Source organism: Trichosurus vulpecula, chromosome 3, assembly GCF_011100635.1.
Source record: "Trichosurus vulpecula isolate mTriVul1 chromosome 3, mTriVul1.pri, whole genome shotgun sequence".
Lineage (NCBI taxonomy): Eukaryota > Metazoa > Chordata > Mammalia > Diprotodontia > Phalangeridae > Trichosurus > Trichosurus vulpecula.
The window spans coordinates 144484220-144502543 of NC_050575.1; the positions used below are offsets into that span (position 1 = coordinate 144484220).

At 35.2% G+C, this 18324-nt stretch overlaps 1 protein-coding gene across 3 annotated transcripts in view; it reads left to right on the forward strand.

Moving 5' to 3' along the window:
- Positions 1-18324, forward strand: part of PHKB (phosphorylase kinase regulatory subunit beta) — a 246947-nt gene that overhangs the window by 70364 nt on the left and 158259 nt on the right. For all 3 annotated transcript variants that reach the window (XM_036751888.1, XM_036751890.1, XM_036751889.1), the window contains exons 6-7: positions 1049-1129; positions 16808-16923. In XM_036751888.1, coding sequence (XP_036607783.1) covers positions 1049-1129; positions 16808-16923 — 197 coding nt within the window. The remainder of the gene's footprint in view (positions 1-1048; positions 1130-16807; positions 16924-18324) is intronic.

Consider the following 18324-nt stretch of genomic DNA (forward strand, 5'->3'; position numbering starts at 1 on the left):
GAGAGAATTCTTGAACTAACATTAGCTATAAGGCTAGCCTGAACACAGGGCCCCTCAGGACAACCTGAAGAAATTCATAGTAGCTATGGTCTCTGAAAGAAATAGATGAATAGGTCCCATGCTATGGTGTGCCCTGGAATGTTCTAACTTATACATTATGCAGGACCATTTGGTTTGAAGGATTCCCTGCCAGCATATTCAATAAATTCTTTGTGGGTAGAATGCAAAAGGTACAAAAAGACGTAGTCACGACTTAGAGAACAGCAGTTCTCTCAACTTCAAGCAAATATTTTAATGTCCTTACCACTTTCACCTCTCTTTTCACCCTACACACAGATTTATGAGAATGTTATTCAGTTAAAGTACATATCATTTTGTTCATTGTTTCTTGCTAATATTCTCTGATGTTATGGCTCACCATATGATACCATTGTTAATAGACTATTAAGCTAAAATAGGAAAGCAACTCATTTGTCCATTAATATAATTTATATTATATTTTGTCCTGTTGATTAAAATTAATACATCCCTGTAGGTAGCTACATCAATACTTTATTCATGGAGATTTGGAAAGAACTGTTTTCTAGATATGTGTCCTCCTGTTTATGTCATTACCGACATGTTAATATGTCATTTGCCAATAACTTTTTCATTTACATATGTACATTGCAGATAATTTGGCACTCTCTAATTGCCTATAGAATGAAATTCTAATCCTAAGCAAAAGTACTTTAAATCTAGAGTTTGCAAATAAATCTTTGAAAACAAATGTTGTAGTGACAGTTTTTAGCAGCATTGCTTGAAGCAGATTTCCTAATCAAATGTCACCCGTCACTACAATTCTGTGATTGTTATAGTGTTATGTGAGAAAACTGGTGTTTTTCAATGAATTAAGCCAACAGATTAATCATGTCCTAGGAGGAAGAGGGCCCTTATTTGCCACCATTACCACAAAATGGCTTCAAATTTTAACTTTTCACTTGCTTTTATAATACATTGACCTGGACGTCTGCTCTTGACCTTTTTTCATATTGTCGTTTTATTTCAGATAAATGCTGTGTCCTTATACCTTCTTTATCTTGTGGAAATGATTTCCTCAGGACTTCAGATTATCTACAACACTGATGAGGTAATATTGTCTAAATTTTTACAGGAATAAAAGACATTTCCTAAGTGTGCCTCATTTGTTTTTGTTTGTTTGTTTAATTTATTTTGTAAAACATCAAATTGAGTTATTTCTTTTATTCACATGTTCATCCATCCGGAGGTATGTAGCAAGAAAGTCTTTATATTTTTAGAACTTAACAACAAAAATAAGCAGAATACATAACGGGTTGTAAGATTTTATTAGTGCAAAGGCTGCATTCAACATGGTCTGAAATAAAAATGTGTAACTTTCTCAAAAACTTAACAAGGTTAAAAGGGTGATAACCACTAGATTTTTTCCTTCTCTTATTCTTCCTCATGCTTCATTGCTTTTATTGTTTGTGCTTTTAAAATTAAAAGAAAATTTTTATCGTATCATATTGTGTTCTTATTTTTGCTATTTGGATACCAGCAGCATGTTTGATATTTTCCAAAAGACAAATACCAGGTCCCTCCTTTTTGGTCTTTGTAATTTCATTGTGAAAGTAAATGTTCATTATACCACATAGAAACTTAACTATTCACGAAGATATATGCCTCTGTTTCCTCTATAAAGCACCGTAGTTAGTACCCTGTGTTAAGTGGAATGAAGGCCTGTTAGAGTTGACCATATATAAATACTTACTAATTGATTGCTTGAGTTATTTGCAGAAAATACCTATTTATGCATAGACCAGCCCCCAAAAAAGGAAAGGAAAAGAAAAGTAGAAAGAATTACTGTTCACTAATTTGTAATGTATTCATTTCAGTGACTTATGTTAAGTCCTTATGTGCACAGGATGTATTAGGTATCAGGATTGCAAAGATAGAAATAGGACAAAGTCTGTCTTCAAGGAATTTGCATGTATGTATGTGTACGTATTTGTCTGTCTTGCTGTCTTCAAATTACTATAGTGGATGCCAGAGTATGATCTGTGATTAATTAACATTTTCCCAACAACATGGTAAGAAATGGATTCAGAGTCAGACAACTAGTATTCATAACTCAGCTTATCATTTATAGTTGTGACCTTGGGTAAGTGATTTAATCTTTTTGGGTCTCAGTTTCCTCATTCCATAAAATGAGGGGAGTGGATTAGTTGATCATTTCAAATCCTGAAATCTTCTGTTCCTATGTCAGCTTGTGTTTAAGGCATCATGGCATAGTAGAATTTGTAGTCCTGAATTTATAGTCCTGGTATAGTCCTGTAGTACCTTCAATCTGTATGGTCATGTCCACTTTTCTTATACAGTGCCAATCACCCAATACATGACTGATCATAATGATGATCTTTCCTCTTGGAATATTAGATTATTGAAGGCGGGATCCAAATAATTTGAAATGGGTGTTTTCTTGCATCTCTTGCATTTCTTGCATTCTTTGCAATCTCCTCTAGAACCAAATTATGTCCTGTGCATTCAGCAAATACTTATCCAATATGTGACTGACTGCAAAATCAGTTACACTTTGAGATTCTTCCTCACCTTACTCTCCTCCATCATCAGTACCTATTCCCAAGGAGAAGCAAACCCACCTCATCGTAGAAAATAGTTCCATGGGTTGCTGTGGCTAAAAGATATCACCTAGTGGTAAAACTTTTTAGTGATGAACCTTTCCACCCTCAGCCAGACTGGTGGTCCTTGGACAATAATCTGTCAATGAACCTTCCAGAATTGTGTTCTGCTGGGAGCTTCCACATGTATTTTGTGTATGCCATTAAACATTTTAAATAAATATGCTTCTTTTTACTGTGGTTTTTCAAAGGCTTCAGAATGTTTGTGATTTTATAACTGTGGATGCTCCTACTGATACAGATCATAATTCCCTTCATACTTTAGTAGTTGGTTTTATTGTTTTCTGTGACCAGAAAAATTCATTCCCTTCTGGTGATAAGCATTTCTAAACTTCACTAGGTGTGTGCTTGGGATAGTTTTGCCCATATTTGAAGGCTTTTTGAATTTAACACTTGCCTGACCTCAAGCTCTACTGCTGTCACCTTCTAGAATTAGAGTCACTTCCATACCCAGGTCAGGAGATAGACTAGCAAGTTAGTGAATGTGTCTGACATATGTTCCTGATAAAAGCTGGAAAGTGAAGAAGATCAGGTTCAACCTATGTCTTCAATTTGTCTACTTATTTTGCATCCTTTTCATTTGGAAAGAAGTTTGTATGTTGCATTCAACCTTGCATAATGAAAACATCCTGCTCTTTAATTGATTAATGAAGCTGTCATTTACATGAGAAAGTGGGAAAGGTAATGAACTGCTTCATTGTATTGAGAATGCAAGGATAGTAACTCCCACAAATGAATTGTCTAAATGTGAAGGAAATTGAAGTATTCAGAAAAGGGATTTTCTACCATCCCCCACAAAGTTCTAGTTGGCTCTTTATAATTTTAAACTAGTATATAATGCTGTTTGTTTTTCTCCTTTTGTGTATTGTGTTTTTTTCTACATATGAGAAACTATTAGCTATCTGTAGCATAGCTTCAGTATTCACCGAAAGGACCAAAAGAAACATTTCTAAAACATTTTAAAAAGTGAAGCTTTCCAAGGCTAATTTTGCCTCCTCTCATGGCCAGAAGGTTTTTTTTTTTTTAAATTAAGACATTAAAAAAAACTACTACCCTCCTTACTTTTTACTCATTCCATGTAAAGTTATAGTGACTTGTCATTATAATGAGGTCAGGTTGGGAGAGCTGGTTCATCAAATGTGAAAGAATTCACTTAGACCTTCTCTGTAGCCATTGGGAGCTTTATTGACGCAAAAGCAGTGGGCCTGAGATTTATCATTTCTTTTTTTTTTTTTTTGGAGGGGGGAAGGCAAGGCAATTGGGGTTAAGTGACTTGCCCAAGGTCACACAGCTAAGTAAGTGTGTCAAGTGTCTGAGGCTGGATTTGAACTCAAGTCCTCCTGACTCCAGGTCTGGTGCTCTACTCACTGTACCACCTAGCTGCCCCACGGGCCTGAGATTTAGCAAGGAGCTAAACACAAGCACTGATGTAGGGAAAGGACCAGACTTATATAGACAAAAAGCAATACAGTCTGTAGGATGACTTTAGGGTTTCTTGTGGGGGTTGGAGATTTAGGGATAGGATAAGCCTTACAGGGTAAGGACAAGATAAGGGAGACTGGACACATGATAAGGGAGTCTGTCCAGAACCGGACACAAGATGAGGGGAGGAGACTTTGGGGTGCCAGGGAGAGAAACTCATCCCTAAGGGTACCTTTGTATTAAGAAATGTTAGGGCGTCCCCAGGAAAAAGGCAATTTAGTCCTTAGGGCACTGTTTGCACCCGCATCAATTATATCAAAGACAAAAGATGGTGTGTATATATGTGTATCCAAAATAAAAAATTAAAGTGTTTTTGTGGTCTTTCTTGTCTGTATCCTTCAAACAGAAAATCTAACTTGTTTTGGAGAAATCATGGAATAGTAGAAAAAACACAGACTTTGAATGCTAGCTCTAGTATTTGCTAGTTGTATGATCATGTACAAATTCCTTTTCCTCTTTGGGCCTTAATTTTCTCTATTATTAATGGTGGAAAATAATACTAGCAATACTTACCTGGTTAGGAAAGTGCTTTATAAAGCTTAAAGTGCTATATAAATGTGATTTAATATTAGGAAGAATTTTAGATGACCAGAGTGGCATACCAGGACAGAATTTAAGTAGAAATATTCTTTTGGCAATTCAGCATGAGTGAGCTCTGCCTTAGAGGCCCACAGTCAAAGCAGACAAAAAATAAATAATCTTATGTAGCCAGAAATGACAAGATTTTTCAGCTTTTGAAGAACCTTTAATATGAATGCTCTGAATTTGGTAACATAAATTCTACTTGAAACATCGTTTTTAATGATGTCTTTTTGATGATAAGAGGCTCAGAATTGTTTTCTTAGTGACTCAATATATCAGTTGCACTTTTTTCTCTTATTTTTTCAATAGATTTTCACCTTTACTTATCAAGGCACTGGTGTATTTAAAAATATCTGTTTTTAAAGTAGGCAATTTTAGGAGTTAGGTTTTTTTTTTCCTTTGTGCACATCATTAAGATCATATTAGAAGGGCAAAGGGGAATCCTTTGCAGTTCATAATGCAATTCATAATGTAAAGTTTCTTTTTTGAATTACAGGTTTCTGAAAATGATCAAATATCAAATGGACAAATATTTAATATTCAAAAGGAAAATTAATTGACCATGCCAGGTTTTGACCTGTGGTATCTATTTTTAAAAAATTAAGAAAAGTCAGGATATTATCATTTGAAGTTCAATAAACTACAAATGTCCTAATCAAGGCCATGAACAAGTTCATGGCATACCATATGCCATTACTCTAGATATGAATATGCTGTATTTACTTACAGTAAGTACTTAGCAAATGGATGTTGACTGACTTCATCCATAAAGTCCATTGCTAAAAGGTATCTATAGAATAGCCTTTATATTCACAGAGAAGAGAAATTTACTAAAGATTTTCGTTGATCTGTTCATTTTGCTTTTTAAACTGAAATAAATTATTTTAAAAGCAAAGGTTTCAAAGACAGTTTTTGTTAGTGGATGCCTGTGTTTTTTTTTCTTCTTCAATTTAAGGTAATAATAGCTAATAATAACAATAGCTAACATGTTTGTGGTACTTTAAGATTTGCAAAACTCCTTACAAATAATGTTTCGTTTTATCCTTGCCACAACCCTGGGAGGTAAGTGCTATTATTATCCCAATTTTACAGATGAGGAAATGGAAGCCCAGAGAGATGAAGCAATTTGCCCAGTGTCCATGAGTGTCTTGTGGTGAGATTGAAACTCACGTCTTCCTAACTCCAGGTCCAGTACCACTTAGATGCCTGTGTCTTTTTTTCTTTTTTTTAAGAATCTGCTTCTCTCCTCAGTTTTTGTACATTCCTTTTAAGTTGTAGTGACTAATAGAGTTATTCCTAATGATTTTTCATAACTAAGAGATATAGTAATTTTAAATGACATCTTTTTAAATGGCTGTTTTTACTTGTAGCCCAGGAGCAAAGAGGTGTAGCACTACCCTTAACTTTCTCCAGTCTCTCTCTCTTCCTGGGTTATGATTGGCATTTTTTATCCTACCTATACGCACTTCAGTAGGTTGTAGTGATACCCCAGCAACATGGCCAGCCACAATCATAATCATGTAGCTACTGCTCACATTTTTTTTTCACAGTCCTCCCTTAAATCCTCATGTGGGGGAAATGCATTCCTACTACTTCCCACTTTAGTGCCTGAAGATCCATTAGCATGCTTCCCATTTACACAAAATCAGTCAAAGTGACACCTTGACTCTTAGACATGAAACATTTACTAAATAACAACAAAAGCTAGAATACTAACATTTACTCAATAGAAGGCAAGAGCAAGAACAATCATAGTTAGAGAAATCTAGCAGAGAAGAACATGAGTAGGGAACCCTAAGGATTTGGGGTAGCTAGTGACTATATGGTAGGCCTTCATATCCTTGGGTCTCTTTAGAGAACAGTCTGTACCATTTATCACTTGCTGGGCAAAACCATATCTCTGTTGAATCAGTGAAAATATCTTTTACACAGCCACCCTTGTTAGGATCCTGAGAAAGTATTATGATCTTTTAGTGTCAAACTATTCTCATTAATCTGCCGAGCTACCAAATACTTCAGATTTGTTCTGTGACTCTAAGGATTTGCTTACTTTCAAATTAAAGATAGTAAAAGGGCCATGCAACCCTATTAATATTTTTTTTTTGCTTTAGTATGTGGCTTTGTGGTATATAGTGTGCATAAAGAGTGCTGGACTTGGAGTCAGGAAGACCTGAGTTCAGGTCTTCATTTCAACGCTGTATGTAAAGAACTTTCCAAACTTTAAAGTACTATATAAATAAGAGTTTCTATGATGGTGCTATTTTAGCAGCATTTCATTTATAAATTTTCTGGTGTCGTTTTCCATAATTTATACTTAAAAAAAGAAAACAAAGGAATTTGAAATTTCTGGCTTTTTCTAATCTTGCTCACAAATAACTACATTTCATAAATTTTACTTCTTTATAGTTGGTTTGAGGAGTTCAGCTAACTAATTGTGGTATAAATAAACTTTCTTGAGTTGTTTCAAGGATTTATATCATCTACATCTTGTCAGTTGTAGTGATTCTTCAGAATTCTATGTTAAAGGCAGAATAAACAGAAAAAGTTACTTGAAACCTTTTCAAAGCTTATTTCTAAAAATAACAAGATACCAATTTGATTGTACTGGTGCAACTGAGAGGTTATCCTGCTTCCTACTACATTAGAGCTTGGTGGCACAATCTATTTTATCCATTGTATGTAGTCAGAACAGATTCTAATCCTGTTTGAAGGGATTATTTAAAAGGAGTTGCCACATTACTCATTGTTACATGCTAGGAATCAAGAGCAGTCCACAACCCTGTCTCATCATCTGAAACATTCTTCAATTTACCTCAAAAGCAAATATAAAAATTAATAATTTTTAAAAATATTTTATGGATAATGTCTAAACTGAAATGATTCAATGACATCTAGGTGGTTCAGTGGATAGAGTACTGGATCTATAGTCAGGAAGACTTAAACTCAAATCCAACCCTGGATACTTACTATCTGTCTGACCACAGGCAAGTCACTTAATCTCTGTCTGCCTCAATTTCTTTATCTCTAAAAGGAGAATAATAATTATTGCCTACCTCCCAGACCTCCCAAAGAGTATAAAATAGGATTATATTTATAAAGCACTTTGCAAACTTTAGAGCACTATATAAATGTTATTATTATTATTAATCTTTCCCAAAGAAGAAACATGTAAAGTGAGAAAATTTCCTTTTCATATTCCAGAATTAATTGTTATCTCTGAAAATTATCGGCCATGGTTTATTATTTAGTAATAATTCCTTAACCCTGTAAATGAAATAATATTTTATCGTATTTCATTTATCCTAATTGAAGGCATTTGGGAGCTTATACACATAAATTAACCAACTTCTGTTAGCTGTCTCTAAAGATATCTGGAGATGTCTTTACCTGGTCAAACAGATTATAGCAAAAAAGAAGATGTAAGAATCATACAAATTTCCACTCATTTTTTTTTGTCAGCACAAAAGGGAATAAACCAATAATGTCTTAACAGCATGCTTGGTATTAAAGATTTTCAAATATTAATCAATCTAATAACTGATAATTGTGAACCAGAAAGGGAGGTAACATCTGGTATTTTTTGACTCTTTGGCTTTTTTTTTCAAGGCTAATACTTCAGAGTTAGTTCTTCCAAGATGTTATATCTGTAGATGACATAAGGTACCATTTGATTGATGGTGCTACTTTTGACTAGGGGCACTGTTGTCCAAATACTTAGCTTTCTCTTACGCATTGTTATTTAAGTTTTCCTACTCAGTTACAGCTTTTAAGCAATAAGATAGAACACTAGCTAAATAATCATACATTTTAAATGTTGCCCTTAAACACAGTTGCTACACATTTCAAAGGGCCATAAACATTTAGATACAACATACCATGTTAGAGTATCGCATATTTCTTTTTATTGTCTTTTAATTTTTGTTTTCACATTCATGTCACATGAAAAAATTCAATAATGTTTAAAGTAACAAAGGTACTCAAAATATGGTGGAGGGAGGGAAATAGTTTCTAAGATTACTGGCACTACAGGGAAAGAGCTTAAATTAAAATGTAATTTAAGTGATTTAAGCTAGATGTGATAAACATTGAAATAAGATACTGAGACACATCATGGAATGTTCAGTGGCAGACCCTCTAAGATTAGGATTGATGCAAATCAATCTTGAAAAATTTAGTTAGGTCCTGTTCCTAATGTAATATTTTGATCATTTTTGTCAAACTTGGGAGTTTATACACATATTTAACCCAAGTGTCACTATATATAACGTGCAGACATAAAAATCTTAGAAGAACTATGATGTTGCCTCTGATGTTGCTATGATGATGTTAGCCTTAAAAATTTAAAACTAAAGACTCATTTGAATAGAGTATCTAATTTCTTGAGTTTATTTTGATTCTTTGTAGTCTATGATTTTTGAGTATATTGGTTCCATTCTGCTTTTGTGAATCCGATAAATATATACAATAGGAATTTGCTTCTTTTTCTCTGATCCTTATTTGAAAGATTTGAGGGTGTGTGTGTGTGTGTGTGTGTGTGTGTGTGTGTGTGTGTGTGTGTGTGTTTTAGGGAAGGCAATGGGGCACTGGGCTCCAGAGTGTTAAAGTAATGCCTTTGAGTATGGGTAGATGCTTGTCATCAGATGCTAAAAGCTGAACTGGGTTCAGGATACAATTTCTAGAAAACATTTCACAACCCAAAGTGTTACAAATTTCATTCAGTATTCATTATTTAGAAACTTTCAAAGTATTACAGTGAACTTCTTTTTTCTTATTAAAGGACTTTCATAGCCAGTCATGTTCTTCAAAATCTGAATAAAATAGATGCCTGCATTTCAGTGTTCTTAATGGAGATCCACTTCCCCAAATAAAAAAGCCATAATTAAGAATTTTTACACCTGAATACTTTATATGATAATGGTAGGGGCAAAGTGAGGATAGGTATGACCATTTCTGTGCAAGGTTGAAGTAGATCATAGCTAGAAGAATTAAAGAGGTTGAGGAACTGTGATACTGAAGTGTTCAAAGGTAACAGTGATTATGTTGGAACATACAATTCAGGTACTCGACTTATTGATGGGGAGGGATGGAATGGTTCAGAGATCTGCAGATGACAATTATCAGAATCTGACTAGGATGGAATGAATTTTAGAGAAGAAAAGAGGCAGTTGCTATGATGATATCAGGAGTGTCTGAAATGTGAATGGAGGCTGAGTATGCCAACTCTTCTTCTTTGCCCTTTGTGTCAAGAGGTGAGAGAGAAGCAGTAGGTAGTCTTGGAGAGGAATATAAATGATGAAGTAATTTCAAGAGAATGTTACATTTCAGCAAGCCAGGGGATGGAGGAAATGTGAGAGGAAGACATCTAATGTGAGAGGTAGTTGTAAAGGATGGTTCCAGAGTATTCAGTAGGAAAGGAAGGCTAGATTTGAGTTTGAGGGTGAGGGCAGCATCCATTGCCTTGATTCTGTGATGATCTTGGGCATTATGCATAGCAGAGATCTCCAGGTCAGGTGGTATATGTAGGGCTAACCTGTCCCTGTGGAAAGGTGACCTCAAAAGAAAGGCATTATAGCTGCAGGACCATAGAAGGGTAGCTCTTTTTCAGGGTTTGGGACACATCCCTAGCTGCTCAGTGACAGATTCGACTCTGAAGTATATGACAGCATTTTAAGCTTACACAAGAAAGATAGGATTCTAAGAGATTCAGCAAGCCACAGTGGTTACACCAGAACGGCAAAACTAAAATAAAATTATCTGAAAACTCTCTTAATTTGGTGAAGACCTGAGTAATGTAAATTCACCTCCTTTAGAAACAACTGGAGGAAAAGAGACCATAATATCAGTAATTAAACACTATAATGACATCATTTCTTAAATACTATTTTTATGTTTGATAACCCTGAGAATCTAGTACATTAATCAGATATATGCTTGGGGAATAATTTCTCTATTTGTAGTGAAATAATCCTCAACTGGATGCAAGTTGAACGTTTTTATCAGTAGATGTGCCTATTACAAGGATTTACTCTAGGCTGAGATATTACAGTGGCTATTTTATTATAAAATACTGTTGCAAAGTTTTAGTGACAGCTTGGGTGTTAAAGTACCTTCAACTCTTCATTGCCTAATTTAACTCTATGGCCCTATGGTACAGCAGTTATGTTAGCATTTTCTGCCACTAAATCTTAAAAGTGTTGATGAATAAAGTCAGTTAGGAGTCCTACCACATGTAGGGAATGCAACATTTACTTGAGAATTGCCTATTGTATATAAAAAAAATCCTAGTAGGACAGCAAAATGCCTTCTTTGTAAAATGGAATTTATTGGTAGTTGTCAAGATGAGAATACTAGGGAATTAAAATATGTTGGCCTTACTAGCTATAAAGCCTTTTGTTGTGGTGTTCTCAAATATGTCACATAGGCAGCTTATGAATTATAAAAATGTTTTCAGGATTATTGCCAAACTAACATGTATATGGAAAGCTGAATAGCAATCTCTAAAGGTAATATGAATTTAGATGGGTAGATTAATAACATTTCCCTCTTCTCTAACCCATACTTGAGCATAAACAGCTATTTATAGTTCCTAATGTGACAGAAAAGTTTGTTTACCAGTAGCCCAAGTCACCTATTTTTAAATCCTCAGCCTTTACTCAGCAGTATCAAAGCAATCTGAACATGGCCCTATATTAGCTTCAGCCTCTCAAGTGTCATGTGAGCTCAATACTGATTGCAGATAAGATAGAAATACTAAATTTAGCATTTTGATGTCTCTTCTACTAATGGCATACTCTTTAGAGAGTTTTGGTATTTTTTTTTCTTTTTTGGAAAGTTCTGATACCTCACAGTCTCCTTGACTGTTTGGAATTCTTAAAAGGACATATTTAAATGTGGCTATGTTGGCCATGGTGTGACAAATTGACCTGGCTTGCTTAAAAATTTCAAAAAGTATTTAGTGAATATATATGGTTTTGATATTTTCTGTAGTCCGCTGACATTTGAAAAACAGATTCTTTTGCAGATGTTTGGAATATGCTAATTTGTCAAAGTTTATAGCATATTTCAGTACAATTTTAATAGGTCTACATATTTTTCTTTTTTCCTGGAGACCACTTTTGGTTAAAGTTCCTTAGAGTTGGACATATTTACTCTTGTCATCTGTGTGATGTAGTGGTTATGACAGAATTATATCCTCTAAGGAGAAATTCTTTGAATACTTTCCAAGGAAAGTAGAATACAAGATAGCTTTGAAAATGTCTCTGATTTAAAAAAAAAAATCCTCAGCAGCATATGAATAAGAAAGGAGGTGAGACAAACAGATGGTTCATGGGCTTCACTGTTAAACTAGAAATGTTAAAAAACAAAACAAAACCTAGAAGACAACCTCCAACAAATAGGATAGATCTTCCATGACAGATGAATGGAAGAGATGAATAAGAATAACAGAAATAAGAAGGTATGTATGGGCTATGATCTATATTGATTGCAGAAACATTACAACAGGAACATGTCTTAGAGTTTAATAAAATGTTGGCATTTCATAGAATTAGGAAAGAATTTCATAGAACATGGGATAGATTTAGGGCAGCTAGATCGCACAGTGGATAGAGCACCAGGCTGAAGTCAGGAAGGTCTGAGTTTAAATCTGGCCTTCCCATCTGTGAGACCCTGGGCAAGTCACTTAACCTTGTTTGGCTCAGTTTTCTCATCTGTAAAATGAGGTGGAGAAGGAAAAAGCAAACCACTCCTGTATCTTTGCCAAGAAAGCCCCAAATGGAATTGTGAAGAATTGGACATGACTGAAAGGATTGAATGACAACAAAAGAATGGATTTGAACTAAAAGGGACATTCTAGTTTAACTCCCTTGTTTTATAGATGAAGAAACTGAAATCCAAAGAGGATAGTTGATTTGCCATGAGTGATACAGCTAATTCTTATCTGAGGCAGAATGGGAACCCAGGTTTTCCAGACTCCAGGGTAATTGTCCTATCCTCTACACCATGCTACCTCCCTTTAACTGTTGCCTATAATGGCACACATAATCAAGACTTAATAAATACGTACTGTGTGCAAAGTCCTAAAAATACAAAGATTTGGGAAAAAAAAACATTTTTGTGTCAAGAATATAGGGGAGAAATGGCATTTACATGGGAAATTATAATGTAAGATATGGCATCAGTAGAGGACAAATCCAGGCAAAATGTTCTTAGAAAGTATGAGGAGAATATATTTTCACTTGTAGGTATTTGGGAGATCTTTATGGAGGAGACAGCACCTGAACTGAGCCCTGAAGGAAGGGAGAGATTTTAATAGTTTTAATAGTGGAGTTGGAAAGAAGTGAATTCCAGGCAAGAAGAATGGTCTTTTTAAAACCCTAGAGTTGGGAGATTTCCCAATCTTTAAATATAATAACTAATAGTTGTGATAGGAGTAATCTGAAATAAGCCTAGAAAAGGAAGCTGCAACAGCTTTAAATGCTAGACTAATAAGTTTGTATTTTTTACTTTACACATCCGTGAAGGGCGCTGAACAGGGAAGTGAAGTGGTCAGATCTGTGCATTCAAAGGATGCAGATATTTGAACCAGGGTAGTGACAGTATGACTGGAGGGAATGAAAGATATGTAGAAGTAGGATTGGACTACGAGTTTTGGAAGTCCAGTTGATTTCACAACCAATTAAAGGTAAGAGTGACGAGGGAAAGGAAAGAGTCAGAGACCACTCTAAGGTTTTGAACCTGGGTGACTAGGAGGATAGTGGTATTATAGAATTAATTGACTAGAATTTATTAAGCACGTAATATGTGTCAAGCACTGTGCTAAGTACAAGGGATTTTTAAAAAGGGAGGTGGTGAGACAAAAGCAGACCCTGCTCTCAAGGAGCTTCCATTCTAATGGGGAGACAATATAAACCATAGTACAAGATTGAAAAGATGTAAGTTAACCTTGTAGGGGGGGATACTAACAGATGGAGCATGGAAGAGACTAAGAAAGACCTCCTGTATAAGGTGACAGTTGAACCAAATATTAAAAGAAGTCAAGAATTCCAAGAGTTGGAGATTGAGAAGGACATTACAGGCATGGAGAGCAGTGCATGCAAAGTCCCAGAAACAAGAGATGGAGAGTAGTGTGCTAGGAACAGGTAGATTATGGAGTGTATAAAGGGGAATAGAATGTCAGAATGTGGGAAAGATAAGATGGGCCCCAGTTGTAAAGAGTTTTAAAAGCCAAAAAAAAAAATTTGTATTTGCTTCTGGAAGTAAGAAGGTGTCCCTAGAGCTCACTGCAATGTTGTCCCCACGATAACATGATCTGGCAAAGAGCAGATGACTGCGTGTCTATTATAATTGCAGAGGGGATTTTACTTGAGGTGTATTGGTTGAAGTCTCTTTAAACTCTTAAGATTCTATTCTATAATATGATCTTGCAGTAATTTATGGGATGGTTTAAAGTAGGAGATAAGGCAGATAAGTTCATTATCACAGAAGGCAAGAGAAGAGAGAACTCTCCCCGCCCCCAACCCAGGAAGTGGATGGTTATTTGTTCCAAATGCTATGGAAACCTCAAAAAGACTGAGGATTGAGAGGAGACTGTTGAATTTGGTTAAGAGAAGATTAGTAGCTTTTGAGAGAATATTTTCTATAGTGTCTGGGAAAACAGGTCATTAAGAAAGACATGAGTGGATAGGAACTGAACAATACCTATGAAGAGTCTGGTATTGAAAAAAGAGATTAGATGAAAGCTAGAAGGTGTTGTGCCCCCAAATCTATCTAATTTTCACCATTATTTCAAGTTTCTCATGCTGATTTTTCATAAAATTATATAATTCAAGAATTAGAAGGGACACCAGAGAGCCAGCAAGAAAACCCTTGATTTTAAATGTCCTTACTCAAAAGAAATAGAGTATGTGTAGGTAAGAAGTTGAATTAGAGGTACTTATACAAGAAGGTGAATTTGACCTTGTAGTATCTCCAAGACTTGAGGGGATGGAATCTGTGACTAGAATAAGCCTTTTGTTTTGTGAACAACTGAATGGATTAAAAGGGGAGGTGGAGCATTGTAAGAAAAAATATTTTGTGAGGAAATCCAGGAGTTTAATAGCATGAAGGAAAAGCACAGGGAAAGAAAGCATGTGGGTAAAGGCCAATGAAGCCAGAAACACAAGTCATAATGTCATTGGAATATACTATATACTACCTGGAGAGAAAGAAAAAATAGGAGTTAAAGAAATAAATTGCTGGTACAAAGGTATGGTGGAAGAGATAGAGGGGACTTCACTTATCTGGGCATCTGCTTCTCAAAACAAAGCAATTAATAATTGCTTTCCTCAGTGATCATTTCACCCTTCATAAAATGTGGGACTAAATAAGGAGATATTCTATTGTAGATCTGGTTCTCATTTTAAAGGAAGAACTGATTGTAAGAGTGGAAATGATGAGTTCCTTAGAGGATGTGCTTATTGTACCTTAGAATTTCAGGTAAAGAAGGATAAGAATAGCTTATGGAATAGTCTGAAGTATGTCTTGGCTTTGAGAAGAATAGATATCTAAGAGTAGAAAGACTAAGCTGAATCCTGTACACTAATATACTAAAGATTAAGTCAGCCCAGAAGAGATTAGAAAATATTCGAAAACAAAATTCTGAAGATACAGGGAAAAATTCTGAAGATGGAGAAAATGGAAAGTTACCCAAAGAGAACAAAGTAGATAAAAGAGGACTTAATTAATCAAGGTAAAAAAAAAATAGCCCAACAACCTAGCAACATGTACAGAAGTAAATGTAAGGACAAATTATAAGAAGATGAATATACCACTCTTGCATAGTTCTGTAAGGATGTATTAGGTATGCTTAAGTCCTGAATGACCTTAGACTTGCATGGAAAGTTAAGGACAATAAAAATTAGTGTGTGCATGTTTCAGCTAACCTAGGGTAAAGAGGAAGATCAAAGAATTAAAAGGACTACCCCTTAGAAATCTAGAGAAGGTAATACATAAGATAATTTAGAGAGATTAAAAAGTACACTGCTATCCTAATGTTCAAGTTGCCAAATCCAGATCAATTATAGGGTAATGAAAAATTCAGTAGATGTAACTGATGAGCAACTGTTAGGTGATTTTTGAAAGGTCATGGAGAATAAGATAGATAAAACAGGATTGAAAAAAGACAAATATCTTGATTCTCTTATACAAGTGATGGAGAGATGCAGGCTAAATGTTTGTATAGTTAGTATTTGGGGCTGATTGAAAGGCTAGCTCCTAGAAGTCAAGTCAAGGAGTATTTATTAAGCACTTACTTTGTGCCAACCACTGTACTAGTCATTAATTGTTTGATGTTAATGTTAATGCCCTTAACTTCTCAAATATAAGATGGGAATAATTAGCAGTACATGTGAAAAAAGTTTTGGGTGCTTTCATGAACTAGAAATTTAAGTGGTGGCCAAAAACGTTAACACAGTCTTAGGCTGCTGCTGCTGCTGATACTTCTTTCTTTTTCTTTCTTCTCCTCCTCCTACTCCTCCTCCTCCTCTTCCTCCTTCTGTCTGTATTAACAGGTGTATAAACCGAACTAGGGAGGTAATATTTCCATGTATCTGGCATAGCCAGATTGTACTTGGAATGTCACTTTATATTCTGGGCATCTCATTTTGTGAAAAAAAGTTGATAAGCTGAATGACAACCAGGTTGGTGGAGAGTCTTTAGGTTTAGGGGTCTTTTACTTTGATATAGCTTTAGTTATTTGGAAGTTTTCTCTTATATCATGTGAAAATTTGCTTCTTTGCCACTTCTTACTTGTTCCTAATTTTGATTCCTAAGGCTCTTCCATGCTTTTAGGAAACTGATTCCTGTAGATGCTTACATTTTGCTTTGGTATTGTCAGATGTGACAGTTGTGTACTAATATGATTGTTGAAAAGAATTCTTCAATTTAGAACAATCACTGAAATATTAGTATGAGTCTGAGACCTATATTAAAAAATGCAACATGGAGCAAGTACATTTTCAAGCTTGCCACCTGATCCTTAAATTTTTCTTTTCTTTTTCCCTTAGGTAGCGTTCATTCAAAATCTGGTATTTTGTGTAGAAAGAGTCTACCGTGTACCTGATTTTGGTGTCTGGGAAAGAGGAAGCAAATACAATAATGGTAGCACAGAGCTACATTCGAGGTAATTTTCAGAGTTCTAAGTGCTGTTTGATTTAAATGTACAGAATTTGAATATGAATAGGAAATCAAAAGAGTACATCAGAATAGTTTCTATGGTAATTTTCCAACTCATTTTTATATACATAATAAAGATGAAATTCACTTAAAATTAAAGCAAGTGTGCCAGATTAGGTGCTCTGGTAGCTGAATTCACTTTCAAACAGATTCAGCTAGGAAAATGGAATTTTCTCCATCTTAGCTTATAGAATTCAATCTCCACAGTTGATTCAGCATCTGAACTTTACGTTGAATTCTTTCAATTACCCCCATCCCCCTTCGAAATAACATCCTTTGAAAATCTAGGTATGTCATTTCCTAGAAACAAAATTATATTTCCTCTCATATTTTAAATTAAATTTCAGTGTGAACTCATATTTAATACTGAATATTATTATGGAGAGGCTGAATAGTGTAATAGAAAAAAAGTCAGAAAATATTGAATCAGAGGACCTGATTCAAGTCCTGACTTTACAACTATGTTGGGCAAATGATTTCACTTCCCTGCCCTCAATTTTCTTATCTGTTTAAAAAAGATTTTGGGGGTCATATGACTAATAAAATGGAGGATTGGAACTTTTTTCAAGGCCCCTTTAAGAATAATTATACACCAGAGTTAGAACAATTAGAGTCAAATCCATAGATATGAAACAAGAAGTCCATAAAGATAAGAGCCTTATGAATTACCATGCTAATCTGTAAAACACTAAATCCCTTTCCCTCTACATTCCAACTGGATGCACAAACCAACCTAGTGGCTTGGGTTTTCGTACTCACACAGTGGTTCTCCTCGTATGGCAGAGACTGCAAGAAATCTGCTCAGAACACTTACCTGGCTTTGCTCTTACCACACATAAAGCAGTAGACACTTATCCCTGCCAGGCAAAAAGAATAAATGATGGGAGTCAGGGATGGAACTGGGCAAGGGGTTAGCATACATGGCTGCACCTGGCCTCAAGAAAAGGCAAGTTTAAGAAGACACCAAAGCCATTGGGCTCCCAAAGTGAGAGGAGGCTGAGTCTAGCCCTGTGGATATATACCCACTATCAAAGGGAGAGGAGTCAGAAAGTAATGGGAATGTAAGGAAAAAGGCTAAAATCATTAACTATTTCAAGAAGAAAATTCAATGAAAAACATAGAGCATAAACAGATAAAGTAAAGGAGAGCATACTAAAATTACAAGAGGTTTCTGTGGCAAATGTGGTAAAACAGTTGATACCAAATGTTGTGAAACGCCTCACCCATACCTTTGCAGAAATGAAAATCTACAGGGTGGAACATCCTATACAATGTGAGATCTTTGTTTTGTTCACTCTTGCTAGTTTTTCTTTCTTTTTTCTTCTTATGAATTTTCTTTGTTATAAGG